The 14,979-nt window shown below is 36.2% G+C and overlaps 1 protein-coding gene across 1 annotated transcript in view; it reads right to left on the reverse strand.

Moving 5' to 3' along the window:
* Window positions 1-4,868: 4,868 nt before the first annotated feature.
* The window catches only part of LOC131940859 (cyclic nucleotide-gated cation channel alpha-3), a 65,896-nt gene continuing 55,785 nt past the window's right edge, over window positions 4,869-14,979 (reverse strand). The window contains exons 5-6 of the mRNA XM_059299756.1: window positions 13,725-14,698; window positions 4,869-5,337 (exon numbers count right to left, since the gene is read on the reverse strand). Of these exons, the coding sequence (XP_059155739.1) occupies window positions 4,894-5,337; window positions 13,725-14,698 (1,418 nt within the window). The 3' untranslated portion in view covers window positions 4,869-4,893. The remainder of the gene's footprint in view (window positions 5,338-13,724; window positions 14,699-14,979) is intronic.

Raw genomic sequence — 14,979 nt, forward strand, 5'->3', positions numbered from 1 at the left:
AAAAAACTCATTTAATTATAGTAATGTAAAATTGAAGAAAACATTGTCCTAGATTTCATATTTAATATAGTTTATATTTTGTCATTAATTATTATCTTCTATTCTCAATTCTTCATTTAAAGCATTTAAAAAAATAGTTTGTCTAAAATTTAGCTATTTTTAAGTGGAAGTTTTGGCACTAGCAATACATACTATTCCAAATATAATACCAATGGATATAAAATAAGTAACTTTGAATAACTAAGTAACTTTAAATAAAGCAAAAAGCATAAACAAACAAAACATCATTTCAAACAGTTTTTAAGCAATTAACAAAAATCTTTTTAATGAAATTATTTTCTAAGTGAAATTTCAAAACTATTTGATATAGATCACATTACTAACCTTATAAAGCAATTTAAATACTTGCTTTTAATACTTCAAACAATGAAACTTCTTTTATCAATAATTATCTGTGTTGTTGCACCTCTAAGTTTAAATGTTTAAAAAATCTACTGCAATTTCATTAAAATGGGTTGATCACTGGAATGAAATTGATCCAATATAAAGCATTTGCATAGGTATTTTTTAAATTTTAAGTCAAACTTAAGGTATTAGTCGTTTCTTAAACCATAAAACAGAAAATGTTGTGGATTCTAAAATAATTTAAAAGATTGTAATACGGAACTTATTTAGTGAACATTTTGTGTCACTACTAAAAAAACCATAACAGACAACAATATAATGATTAAAGAAATTATATTTTTCATTGCACTATCAATTGTTTTTACAAGCAACTTCTACATTTAACAATAAATAAACATAATAACAACAGTGTTAAAAAAAATTGATTTTTACATACCTAACATAATACCTATACTTTGCATATTGTAAAATTCAGTTTAAAAGATGCATTGTTTATGATGTTCAACAATTTAAAATGTAATTATTTCATTTTGTTTCAAATAAAATAAGTTAAAATCCATTTTGAATGCAACAGTATATTTTATTATTAACAATAAGAAAGTAATTGTAAGTTAATAAATTTAAAAAATTAAAAAAACCATACAGAACAGTTTTGAAAGCTATGTTTTTATATTCCAATATTTGAAATTATACTATGCATAATTTATATTTTGGCTTATTTATAATCAATTTTTTCAAACACATGCATACAATTCATTATATATTTATTGTAAGAAACAGGTCAAGCTGCACATTATGGCAATTCATAAATGTTAACAAAGTTAATAAATGCATGTTGTTTTGTATGAAACTTTCAACAGTTAATTTACAATTATTTATGAACAGCCAATGTTCAACATATTTTTTTCTTGTTAGCATTTTATATTTTTAGCTCAGTTTCACTTCATTTTAAAAATGCAAACTACTGCAAATTGTCATCTCATATAATACTTATCACTATCATGCTTGTTCACAAATTAAGAGTTCTCACTATCACAATGTATCCATAAGATTTATTCAATATACAATTATAGAAGGTACAGATGTTTACATTAAATTATATATGTCTGTGTATGAATAAAGTCTATGTTTGTATGTCAGACATTGTAAATACACAAAAGTTGATAGTTATTACAAAATAATTAGACTAACTTATATACCTAAGACTAAAACTATTACAGGTATTTACATTTTTGAGCCAGTAAGTCAGATTTTCATAGATGTGAATTTTTAAAATTTAAACAAAGCTCCTTGTAAGGTGTAATACAAAATTATTATGTAACAAAATAACAAGGTGAATCATAACAAATTATAAAAATGCATCAGGTTTGAATTAGTAAATAACAAGTACATTTCTTTTTAAATTACCAAAAAAATGTGCGTTTAAAAGTTATTTTAGATTTGAGATTATGCACACAATATATAGGACCTTTTTTTGACCTACCACCCACACCCCACATAACATTAGTCTTGTATATTACCACTACACCCAGGACAATAAAAAGCTTGTAGCAGTTGACCTATAATCCTACCAATGTTACCACCCACAAACTATTTTTGAAGAATTCAACATACAGTTTCTATAATTCTTCAGGAAATAAAATATCAAACAGGAAATGATTTGTAGAGCTTTTGATAAAAAATACACCAACATTTAAAAAAAAAAACTTCTGTGTGACATAGTTCTTTATGCAACTTCATATGTTCTATCAATTCAAATGATAAACCACCTACCCCATGTTTTATACCATAATATGTAGCAAGTTCCTTAGCACTCCACTAATTTGATATCTTTTATTAGAAATGTATTTATAATGTAGTTTTAAAAATTAATTCACGAAAACCTAAATACAAATATTGTAAAAATGGTATGAGAAGCAAATACAATTGAGATTGTAATAAAGGAAGGATGCTTTTGTCACCTTTAAAATTCAACTTAATAATAGTACAGAAAATTAGCTGCTAAAAAAACTATGACTCCAAATTGGAAATGAATCATTTTACCTTGTTATCCATTTTGAAAAATACATGTAGTTTTCTTTTCCAACCAAACCACTAATTTGTCCAATTAAAATCAATGAAACACCTAATAATTAAAAATGATATTGAGCAACGTAGAAATGGTATTACACAGTAAGTAGCATCCCCTGAATATTTCTACAGGACCTAATGTGTGCAGTTTTCAATAAGAATATATTTGGGTACGTCAGTGGCATCGCTAAGTCAGGTGTCACCCTGTGGTGTCACCTCCCACCCCAAGAAACAAAGTATATATATATATATATATATATATATATATATATATATATATATATATATATATATATATATATATATATATATATATATATATATATATATATATATATATATATATCAATGCTGACTTACTAGTAAAGATGTTAATCTATAGTCTGTTAATAATACAGTTGGATGTAGCATTGATTTCTCTACAGTTAGCACATTTACATCATGGTGTCATCCCAACCCCTTGTAATAATTGTCCTTTTGTACTTAAAGGACTATTTTATTTTAATTAATTATAAATGGAACTGGCAAAAACCATTCTCTTCTGTACATTTTGCAATTTTTTTGCTGTGGTCCCCCCCCCCCCCCCCCCCCCCCCCCACTAAATGGTGTCACCCGGTGCGGTCTACCGCCCACCCTCGCTACGCCTCTGGGGTACGCTGTACCAAATATTTATCCTGTTAGCATCTAATTATCATGTTAGTCTTCAGTAAATACTGCAGTATATTTCAAATAAAAGAACCATTACACTCAACATTATCATAGTTTGTTTTGTATTCAAATTTAAATATAACCCAAATGAAAACTAAGTTAGTGTTTAAAAAAAAATTATAATAAGTTAATGGTAAAACTAGACCAGAGGTAGCCAGCAAGCTGCCAATAAGATTAACCTAAACAGTTATCAAGTTCTTTCTTTTGGAAAAACAAGCAATGAACTGCAGCATTTTAAGTCAGTGTTTGTACTGTGTCATAACTTAAGGTGGTCATCCATAAATGATGTCACATACCTAGTGTTGAAATGCTGATCGTAATGAGTACCTATGTACTTTAAAAAAACGTCTTAACTTATAAGACAGTTGAAAACCAATAGAGCTATGGGGGGGGGGAGGGTTGGGACATATGAATTAGGTTGAGGGTGAGGTCTGGTGACAAAGGTAAGTGGGGGGGGGGGGGATAGAAGCCATCTAAAACTGAGTGACATCATAAATGGAGAGCCACATGGGAACTGTCACATTTGTTAAACTAACTCAGTCTCTGCTGTCTATAAATAATGACCATCTCACACAAACCTTTAAATTCAGTCAGAAGCTTCAACTAAACAATGACAAATGTGTTCAGTAGGAAGATAAAAGAATGTGCATTAGCACTGCATTTAGCTTGCTTATGCTTTACCTCTACACAGATGATTAAAAAATAAAACCCCTTTGTCCTGACTTTGTTTTGCTTACTATTGGCTCCTCTTTATACACTACATAGAAGTATGTTATTTTCTCATGTGTCTGACTGCTTAACCATGAGTGCTGAGCTTGGAGCTGCTTCTATTATTGTTGAAGTAAAAATATTTCGCATTGTATGCTCTAGACACCCCCACCCTCCAAAAAATAAATTATACAAAAAATTAGACATTCTATTCAAAATATGTTACAAAGATAAGTTCAAAGTAATAGATATAGATCTATATGTACCAAATTATTAATCTCTGTTTTACTCTTGACAGTGTGAGTAAACTTAATTGGGAGGTGAGACACATCAATGTAGGCCTACTTCAACATAATCCTGAAAATATCAGAACTTGTCATCTAGATTACATTACTTTTCTACCCTTAAGTATGTATATTTAGCATTGGCAAATCTAATATATGTATATATATATATATATATATATATATATATATATATATATATATATATATATATATATATATTTATATCCTTCATGCTGTATTAGCCAATGTCTGCTGTGTTTTTGGTATTATCATGAATATCTGTATCTATAACATCAAGACTGTGGTTGTAATGTAGAATCAATGGAAAATCAATGATCACAACAACATGATCATAAAGTAGACCTGCTCAATAGAGAAACGTTTGGCTACTTGAGCATTTTTTTAAATCTTGAAACAATTTCCTGATACATAAAAACTGCATCTGTTGAGTGTCCTAGAGGACACACCACGGTCCTTGTCAGGACACACCAAGGTCCTTGTTGTTTGACCCAGACATGTTTCCAGGACTTGGTGATTGAAGCGCTCTTGGATTTAGCGTCTTGGGTAGGTCTGCATTCTGTGAGTAGTATCAACTAACAGAATAGCGTCCCTTATTGCTTCTTGTTTTGTCGTGGAAATAAAATAAAATTGTACCTGTCAACTTATGGACTGAAAGTTATCTTTTTTTTGGTCTCTGGCAATGTCAAGTTTTTCTTTAACTGTTGCTTGCATCTGCCGTCACCTCAGCCACATTGACTGCATTCGAATAGTTCGAGACATAATCATCTTCCCTGGCTAAAACCTTCTCAACTTTTGTCATTCTTTGCTTCAACTTTTGCTGCGTTGTGTTAAACTCGGCCAGTAGCCGCGCAAATCGAGTTGAGAGATTATCTAAACTCGAATCAATCCTGTCCACCCTCTGGTCCATCGTTTCTTGCCTTTCCTCGGCCCGCCTCATCGCTTCCTCGTCTAGTAAATTATCTTTCATCAGAATTTGCCGGCCCGCTTCTATCAGTTTTCTCTTCGCCTCAGGGTATTCAGTGAGGGCGTCCCACAAGGCGTCCTTAGAAAGACAAAATAAATCAGAATAGCCTAAACTGCGGACATTTGCGGTCCTTCTGTTACCGGTCTTATTTCCGGCGATGTTTAAAATGCTCACCTGGAGAAAGAAAAAAAAACTAGTTACCATTGGCTTTGCCAGAGCCGGCGTTAGGAAAACGCGGGGCCTAGGGCCAACCATCCGCGCGGGGCCTCTCCATTATATATATATATATATATATATATATATATATATATATATATATATATATATATATATATATATATATGTATGTATAAAGGCCTATATAATGTGATGTACACATAATAACACAAATGTTTTGGAGTTTATAAGCTAATGCCAAACTTTCCACTATAATAACATAATTTTATCTCTCCCATGTATTAACCCAACGTTCTTAGGTTTTTTTTCCTTGCTAAGATATTAAATCAGTTTTGACAGTTATGTAATTCATACCAAATCACTTAAGAAAATTTAATAATTAGGAAAATAAAGTTTACAATACAGCGAACTCGGCCTGATGTATCAAAACAGTATAGACTTCAAAAATTGTTAGGAATTCATACAATATTTTAAAACCAAAATCATTATTGTCTAAACTATTGTAAAGGATTTCCCTATAATTAAAAAAATGGCTTAAGCACTCTACAAATGTCGTGTTTTAAAGTTCACCAAAGTATCAGATATAAATTGAAAGACCGCGTTTATTGGGGGAATATCAATGACTACTAAATCACTACCCTTCATTGCCTTCAAAGATTCCCCTTCCTCCACAAAAATTGTGCGACGAGGACCATTCGCTGACTATATCATGTCAGCACCATCGGAAGACGATTGAATAAAACAATTTGGATGAATTCGCTAAATTAATCATTCTGTCTTGGAAAGGGTGAATTCTTAAGGTGACACAACATAACAACAGTTTTAACTTTCTTCCAAAAAATAATAATAAATCACCCTGTTTAATGCCCCCCTCCTGATATAGAATCCTAAGCCCCCCACCCCATCGTCGCCCTCCTCCCACCCCTCTGCACGCAACTGAATGTTAATTTTGTTATACCAAGACAAGTAGGCCTACATATAGAGTTTCTTCCAGGCATCTCTTCGGGGGGGGGGGGGGGCCTGAAAAAATTCTACCGCTTTCCCCCCCCCCCCCCCCCCCCGAAAATTTCAAGTGCCCCCCCCCCCCCCCGGAGAAAAAAGTCTGGAAGAAACACTGTACATATACGACATTATACGACATCTACAACAAGAAAGTCAGGACTAGAGTTCATCAGGTCACTAACTGTCTACTACAGACATCCCGTCTGCTCACTAAAAGGACGTCTTCATCGGTCCGCATACAATAGTGTATCTCTTTACGTCGTGGGCTAATTCTCGACCGCCATCTCCAGTCAGCTCAGGTCAAATGCCAGGCGACCGTACCCTACACAAAGGGGAGGTGTGACACTGTTTTTGTATCGAATTACGGCCTTTCCCAGTTCAGGTGGGACTCACCAACATCAAACGTGGCTTCAGTTATAACAATCAACAACGTCGGCATTCGACCATTTAGTTTTTCCCAATTGAATTCATAAACAATTTTTAAAGTTTGCAAACTGATTCAGATAACAATGACATTGCTGAAGCGCGGGGCCCCTTCAAGCGCGGGGCCTATGGCCACCGCCCCGTTCGCCACCCCCTAACGCCGGCTCTGGGCTTTGCCCTTTATAATGAGACAAAACGGCACACAAAAACACATTCATCGCGTTTGACTTCAGCTTACAGCTAGTAAGCCGTGGTGGAACAGCCTTTACGTTTTAGAGTGTTATAACAAATTTCGGCTTTAGCTGTAAATTAAATGTAGCCAAACTCAATTCGTTTTAGTTTTAACTTTGACATTAGAGGCCATGCATATATTAATTATTACAGACGTGTTAAATAATACATGACGTCTGACCAATCCCAACCCAATAATAATTTGTATAGTAGACAGACCACAACCTCTCCTATAAGACACAACACACCAACTCTATAGGAATATGTTTAGTAGATAGACCACAACCTCTCTATAAGACACACCACACCAACTCTATAGGAACATGTTTAGTAGATAGACCACAACCTCTCTATAAGACACAACACACCAACTCTATGGGAATATGTTTAGTAGATAGACCACAACCTCTCTATAAGACACAACACACCAACTCTATAGGAATATGTTTAGTAGATAGACCACAACCTCTCTATAAGACACAACACACCAACTCTATAGGAATATGTTTAGTAGATAGACCACAACCTCTCTATAAGACACACCACACCAACTCTATAGGAATATGTTTAGTAGATAGACCACAACCTCTCTATAAGACACAACACACCAACTCTATAGGAATATGTTTAGTAGATAGACCACAACCTCCCCTATTGCAGGTTCTTCAAGAAAACAAGTTATTTTTATTATTTTTTAGGCTATTTGGGTTTTTATTTTGGATATTTTTTTTTACTTTATAATAAATCATTTTTAAAGAAACAAACACCGTTGTCGACTCTCGGGCAAATGAAAAATTACAATCGCTAAGAATACATCACGTTTTCTCACCTTTGCCATTGAATAGAGTGATCGTTTAAAAAAATGTAATGACAAGTGAAGGGGGTCTAGTACGTTTAGTTTTTAAGGGAAAACACAAAAATTCTTTTGGTTTTTCAAGGGGATCGCAATTTAAAAAATTGGTGCGATACTAGGTGTATACAGTTTGGTACTGTACTACGTGTATACACTTCGGTACTGTACTAGGTTTCCACACTTTGGTACTGTACTAGGTGTACACACTTTGGTACTGTACTAGGTGTATACACTTTGGTACTGTACTACGTGTATACACTTTGGTACTGTACTAGGTTTCCACACTTTGGTACTGTACTAGGTGTACACACTTTGGTACTGTACTAGGTGTACACACTTTGGTACTGTAGTAGGTGTATACACTTTGGTACTGTACTACGTGTATACACTTTGGTACTGTACTAGGTGTACACACTTTGGTACTGTACTACGTGTATACACTTTGGTACTGTAGTAGGTGTATACACTTTGGTACTGTAGTAGGTGTATACACTTTGGTACTGTACTACGTGTATACACTTTGGTACTGTACTACGTGTACACACTTTGGTACTGTACTAGGTGTATACATTTTGGTACTGTACTAGGTGTACACACTTTGGTACTGTAGTAGGTGTATACACTTTGGTACTGTACTACGTGTATACACTTTGGTACTGTACTAGGTGTATACACTTTGGTACTGTACTAGGTGTACACACTTTGGTACTGTACTAGGTGTATACACTTTGGTACTGTACTAGGTGTATACACTTTGGTACTGTACTAGGTGTATACACTTTGGTACTGTACTAGGTGTATACAGTTTGGTACGGTACTTGGATCCCCACTTTGGTACGGCACTAGGTTATACACAAGTTTAGTAAAGTACTTGGTTTGTAAACAGTTTTTTACGGTGTTGATGTGCACACTCAAGACGGCTCCTCTCAGCTGGGCGGGCCCATGTGAGCCCTACAGCCTTAGCTCACTGATGGTTGATCTTTGCCAATCTGTTTTGGCCTACCCACGTTTCTCTTTCTTTGTCTATCTCAGTCCAATGCTTGTCTTGCCACAGCGGCTGCTGGTTGACTGAGTGTATGAGCTCTTCCTCTGATTGGTGTCTGTGGTCTACATGTTTGCTTCCGATGGTTCTCTCATGTCAGTTGAGGTTGCACATCTTTACATGCCATCATTTTAACTAACATACGTTGTAACTGTAGTTGATACAAATCTGGAGCTTACTACTATTAGTTCTAATAACTATTTAAGTCTCTAAACTAGAGAGTAGAACATTAGAAATGAAGGTCCTGACTTTGTCGTCAAAGGACATTGCTCTGAACATCCAAATGTGCGAGAGAGGCTCACATGGACTTGTTTATGCGGCTTCTTGTATTGTCATCAGCTCCACCCACCTTTGCTATCCACACTCCCTAGATACGGTCAGGGTCAATATTATTCTCTCGCTACTCTTTAAGATTGGATACCCCAGGGTATTGTTGGTTCTCTTTAACTTTGGTTTTCTTCAAATTATTTTCAGATGAGACTAGGTGAAGTAGATTTAGTTTAGACTGATTAGCTTGCTGTTTGTGAGAATGATCTCGTCATCAAATGTCAATTTTTAAGTTTTGACTCATTGGTTAAGTTTTCGCTTTACCACATGTCAGAAGTGATTGGGCAAAATAAACAATCTCAATAGGTACATCGAACAACAATAGTAACCCGTTACTTTAGCGCCCTCTAAGTTTGACCCATTGATGACGCGTTACTTTAGCGCCCTCTAGGTTTGACCCAATGATAACCCGTTACTTTAGCGCCCTCTAGGTTTGACCCAATGATAACCCGTTACTTTAGCGCCCTCTAGGTTTTGACCCAATGATAACCCGTTACTTTAGCGCCCTCTAGGTTTGACCCAATGATAACCCGTTACTTTAGCGCCCTCTAGGTTTTGACCCAATGATAACCCGTTACTTTAGCGCCCTCTAGGTTTTGACCCAATGATAACCCGTTACTTTAGCGCCCTCTAGGTTTTGACCCAATGATAACCCGTTACTTTAGCGCCCTCTAGGTTTTGACCCAATGATAACCCGTTACTTTAGCGCCCTCTAGGTTTTGACCCAATGATAACCCGTTACTTTAGCGCCCTCTAGGTTTTGACCCAATGATAACCCGTTACTTTAGCGCCCTCTAGGTTTTGACCCAATGATAACCCGTTACTTTAGCGCCCTCTAGGTTTTGACCCAATGATAACCCGTTACTTTAGCGCCCTCTAGGTTTTGACCCAATGATAACCCGTTACTTTAGCGCCCTCTAGGTTTTGACCCAATGATAACCCGTTACTTTAGCGCCCTCTAGGTTTTGACCCAATGATAACCCGTTACTTTAGCGCCCTCTAGGTTTTGACCCAATGATAACCCGTTACTTTAGCGCCCTCTAGGTTTTGACCCAATGATAACCCGTTACTTTAGCGCCCTCTAGGTTTTGACCCAGCCTCTGTAACTTGTTCCTATCTCTCAATATAAATTAAGCCCAAAAGGTCGCCGCTTAATACGATTGAGGAGATCTAGGCAGAATGGCCGGAGGTCCTCTACCCACAGTGTGCATTGAATCATGGGAAATTCTAGGGCCACTGTAAACATGCTCAGCTTTTTTCAGGTTCGGATAGGCAGCATTACGGGAGCTTTACAGTAAAGTTGTAGGATAGGTGGCATTACGGGAGCTTTACAGTAAAGTTGTAGGCTAGGCAGCATTACGGGAGCTTTACAGTAAAGTTGTAGGATAGACGGCATTACGGGAGCTTTACAGTAAAGTTGTAGGATAGACGGCATTACGGGAGCTTTACAGTAAAGTTGTAGGATAGGTGGCATTACGGGAGCTTTACAGTAAAGTTGTAGGATAGGCGGCATTACGGGAGCTTTACAGTAAAGTTGTAGGATAGGTGGCATTACGGGAGTTTTCGGTAAAGTTGTAGGATAGACGGCATTACGGGAGTTTTACAGTAAAGTTGTAGGATAGGTGGCATTACGGGAGCTTTACAGTAAGGTTGTAGGATAGGTGGCATTACGGGAGCTTTACGGTAAAACTGTAGGACGGCTTAACGTAGCTGACTAGCACTAGAATTTTCTAATTAAAATGTTTGGACGGCTCCCATGCAATATACTCGTCAGTAAATATCTAGCATTGTTCAGGTTAGCAGTCGAGTATTATGTTCATTTGCACCAGTGGTGTCACTAGGTCGGGTGTCACCCGGTGCGGCACCCCCCACCCCAAGAAACAAAGTATATATATATATATATATATATATATATATATATATATATATATATATATATATATATATATATATATATATATAGGCTATATGAGTGCGTCGGCCTATAATTTAAACATATGCCACATACGCGTACATGTAAGTGTATAGGCTTTAATCACTGTAGACTTAATAGTTATGTTGTTTATCTATGGTCTGTTTATAATACAGTTGGATGTAGCATTGTTTTTTTCTATAGTTAGCACGTTTACGTCATGGTGTCACCCCCCCCCCCCCCCACTCTTGTAATAGTTGTCGATTTGTACTTAAAAGACTATTTCACTTAAATTAATCATTTATGGAACTGGCAAAAGGCATTTTTTCCTGCACATTTTTCAATTTTTGCCCTGGTGTCACCCCTTTAAATGGTGTCACCTGGTGCGGTCCGCACACCCCGCCCTTCCCTCGCTACGCCTCTGATTTGCATGAGTGTAAAATATGTATTATCGACCAATTGTATCCATGTAAAATTCAAATGTAATGTCCTGTTAAATGTTTATATAGCTAATACATACGTTGAGGAATAAAAGTTTTATACGAATACAAACGGCTATTGGTAATTTCTACAAGATCATCCAAAGCCCAGGATCCCCTACACGCCCCACGACTGCTGAACGAGACAAGTTTTATACCGCCGCTACTGCCGCAGTCTCTCCGACGGATGGACGCGCTTAACGTGTCTTTTACAGTGGTGCCAGGATCCAGTTTTGCCCTGCTGATAATGATCTTTGTTCTTAAACATACTTTTAGGTAGTTTTATGAAAATATTTCCATCGCTGTTTCAGATTGCAGTTATCAATACAATCCTTAAATATTTAATTTTAAATGATACGAGCAGTAAAGGCATGCCTTATGAGAAAAAAGGTAGCTTTAAAATTTAACGCTAAAGAATTGACCAACATTAATGCAAACCTATCATTACTACAGCTACCATGTAAGGGTATTTGCAAAAAGGTTTTATATGTAGGGAATTCCAGTTACATTAGTGGCGTGTAGTGGAGATCTATGACGTACAGATAGGCTGGACCAGTGGCGTGTAGTGGAGATCTATGACGTACAGATAAGCTGGACCAGTGGCGTGTAGTGGAGATCTATGACGTACAGATAAGCTGGACCAGTGGCGTGTAGTGGAGATCTATGACGTACAGATAAGCTCGACCAGTGGCGTGTAGTGGAAATCTATGACGTACAGATAAGCTGGACCAGTGGCGTGTAGTGGAGATCTATGACGTACAGATAAGCTCGGCCAGTGGCGTGTAGTGGAGATCTATGACGTACAGATAAGCTCGGCCAGTGGCGTGTAGTGGAGATCTATGACGTACAGATAAGCTGGACCAGTGGCGTGTAGTGGAGATCTATGACGTACAGATAAGCTGGACCAGTGGCGTGTAGTGGAGATCTATGACGTACAGATAAGCTGGACCAGTGGCGTGTAGTGGAGATCTATGACGTACAGATAAGCTGGACCAGTGGCGTGTAGTGGAGATCTATGACGTACAGATAAGCTCGGCCAGTGGCGTGTAGTGGAGATCTATGACGTACAGATAAGCTCGACCAGTGGCGTGTAGTGGAGATCTATGACGTACAGATAAGCTGGACCAGTGGCGTGTAGTGGAGATCTATGACGTACAGATAAGCTCGACCAGTGGCGTGTAGTGGAGATCTATGACGTACAGATAAGCTCGGCCAGTGGCGTGTAGTGGAGATCTATGACGTACAGATAAGCTGGACCAGTGGCGTGTAGTGGAGATCTATGACGTACAGAGAAGAATCGATCGGTTCCAGGGCTTTAACTGTACCAGTGAACCTTTTTTTCCCTGAGTGCTTTATATGACGTGTAGCACGTGGAGAGGTGGGTGAGAGCTGGATGACGCTACACTCTCGCTATTCCTCCCCCAACCCTCATGGCAGAGCTGTTTCATTGACGTCGTCTTTTCATGATATTGTTAGCGTTATGTTTAAGGCAATTCATATTTTAAGGCGATTGCATATATATATGTATATATATATATATATATATATATATATATATAAAGATATATATATATATATATATATATATATATATATATATATATATATATATATATAAAGATATATATATATATATATATGGTCCAGATATATATATATATATATATATATATATATATATATATATATATATATATATATATATATATATTATATATATATATATATATATATATATATATATATATATATATATATATATATATATATATATATATATATATATATATATATATATATATATATATATATATATATATATATATATATATATATATATATATAAAGATATATAGATATAGACCTATATAATGTATATATATATATTTTTACTTTCTATATATACATATATATACAGACCAGAAGGTGAGCATACAACTTCGAGATTATCATTTTCACAATTTGTGCTGTAAAGTTTTCTTTTTTAATTTAAATTGATTTGAAAGCTTATTGTGAAAACTTACAATAATTAAAACCTAATTAGTAGTTGTTAATATAGTTGTACATATATAGGGTAGATGTAGAATTACAAGAAGTCAAGCAATAAAATCTCACCTCCCCGAACACACTGCCTTCACTGAGTGTAGCGTAAACTGTCGAGCCGTCATCGCCCACCACCGTCAACTTGCCCCGTTTGACTATGTACATTTCTCTGCCAATGTCTCCCTTACGACAGATATAATCCCCAGGACTAAAGACTTGCAGTCTAAGTTTGAGCACTAGCTCAACCAGTAGCCCTGGCTCACAGTCCTGAAATATGCTCACTCTCTTCAGAGTGTCTAAATGCACGTGGATGGCCATCTCAGCCTTGAGTTTGTCTGGAAGCGCTGAAAGTACTTCCTCTTCATTGAGAGACTGTTTGTTGGTCCAGAGATAATCAAACCACTTGATGACCCGCTCTTCCAGCTCCTTGCTCACCTTGCGAAACTCCATGTATTGTTTGACCCCATCCATTCTTTGCTGGAACTCGGAGCGCGCTGCATTCATGTTCGTGATCATGCTACCAACATTGCCCACGATGGTAGCGAAGATGAGCACACCGATAAGGAAGTCGACAACAACGAAGAGAAATTCAATATCCCGCTCTGGCTGGGGGGTTTCTCCAATGGTGGTCAGGGTCAAGGTCGACCAGTAGAAACTGTAAATATACATCCTCGCTAGCCCCTTCTGGGGTCCCGTTAAGTTCCCGTAGACCCAGCCGTCAGAGCCAAAACCTATAGCTGCGCTTATGGCAAAATATATACAGGCATTCCAATGAATAATGATCAAAATGTACAGGACGAGGTGAAGAATGCGGAACATGTTTGTAAAACTTGTGCGGGTCTCGGTCCGATCGAAAAACTCCAGAAGTCTACGGACCCGTAATAAACGGTTGAACCTGACGTAAGGGATGTCTAATCCTCCTTTCAAGAAATAAAACAAATCTGTAGGAAGAAGACTTGCAATATCGATGTAGCATGTTTTTGTTTTCAAGTAATTTTTCCTAAGTTTAGCTGGATCAACCACCATTAGTCCCTGCTCAAGGTAACCTGAAATTAGGAGAGATTAATTTAAACAAATCATTAGATTCCATTCCATTACATAATATAATATGAAATAACTAGGTTAATTTTTTTCAAATTTTTAGTATTATAAGTTATTCGACATTTAAAAAAATCAATAGATTATTATTTAAGAAATTAATAGTTTAATTTATTAGACATCATTGAGAGATTAAATATAAGAAATCGTTGATAAAAATATTGAATTATAACAAACGAATCTACATTTAAAATTTTAAAATAAAAATTAAAAGAGCTCAAAACGTATA

Source organism: Physella acuta, unplaced genomic scaffold (assembly GCF_028476545.2).
Source record: "Physella acuta isolate Inbredline_101_S28 unplaced genomic scaffold, ASM2847654v3 ptg000335l, whole genome shotgun sequence".
In the NCBI taxonomy this organism is placed as follows: domain Eukaryota; kingdom Metazoa; phylum Mollusca; class Gastropoda; family Physidae; genus Physella; species Physella acuta.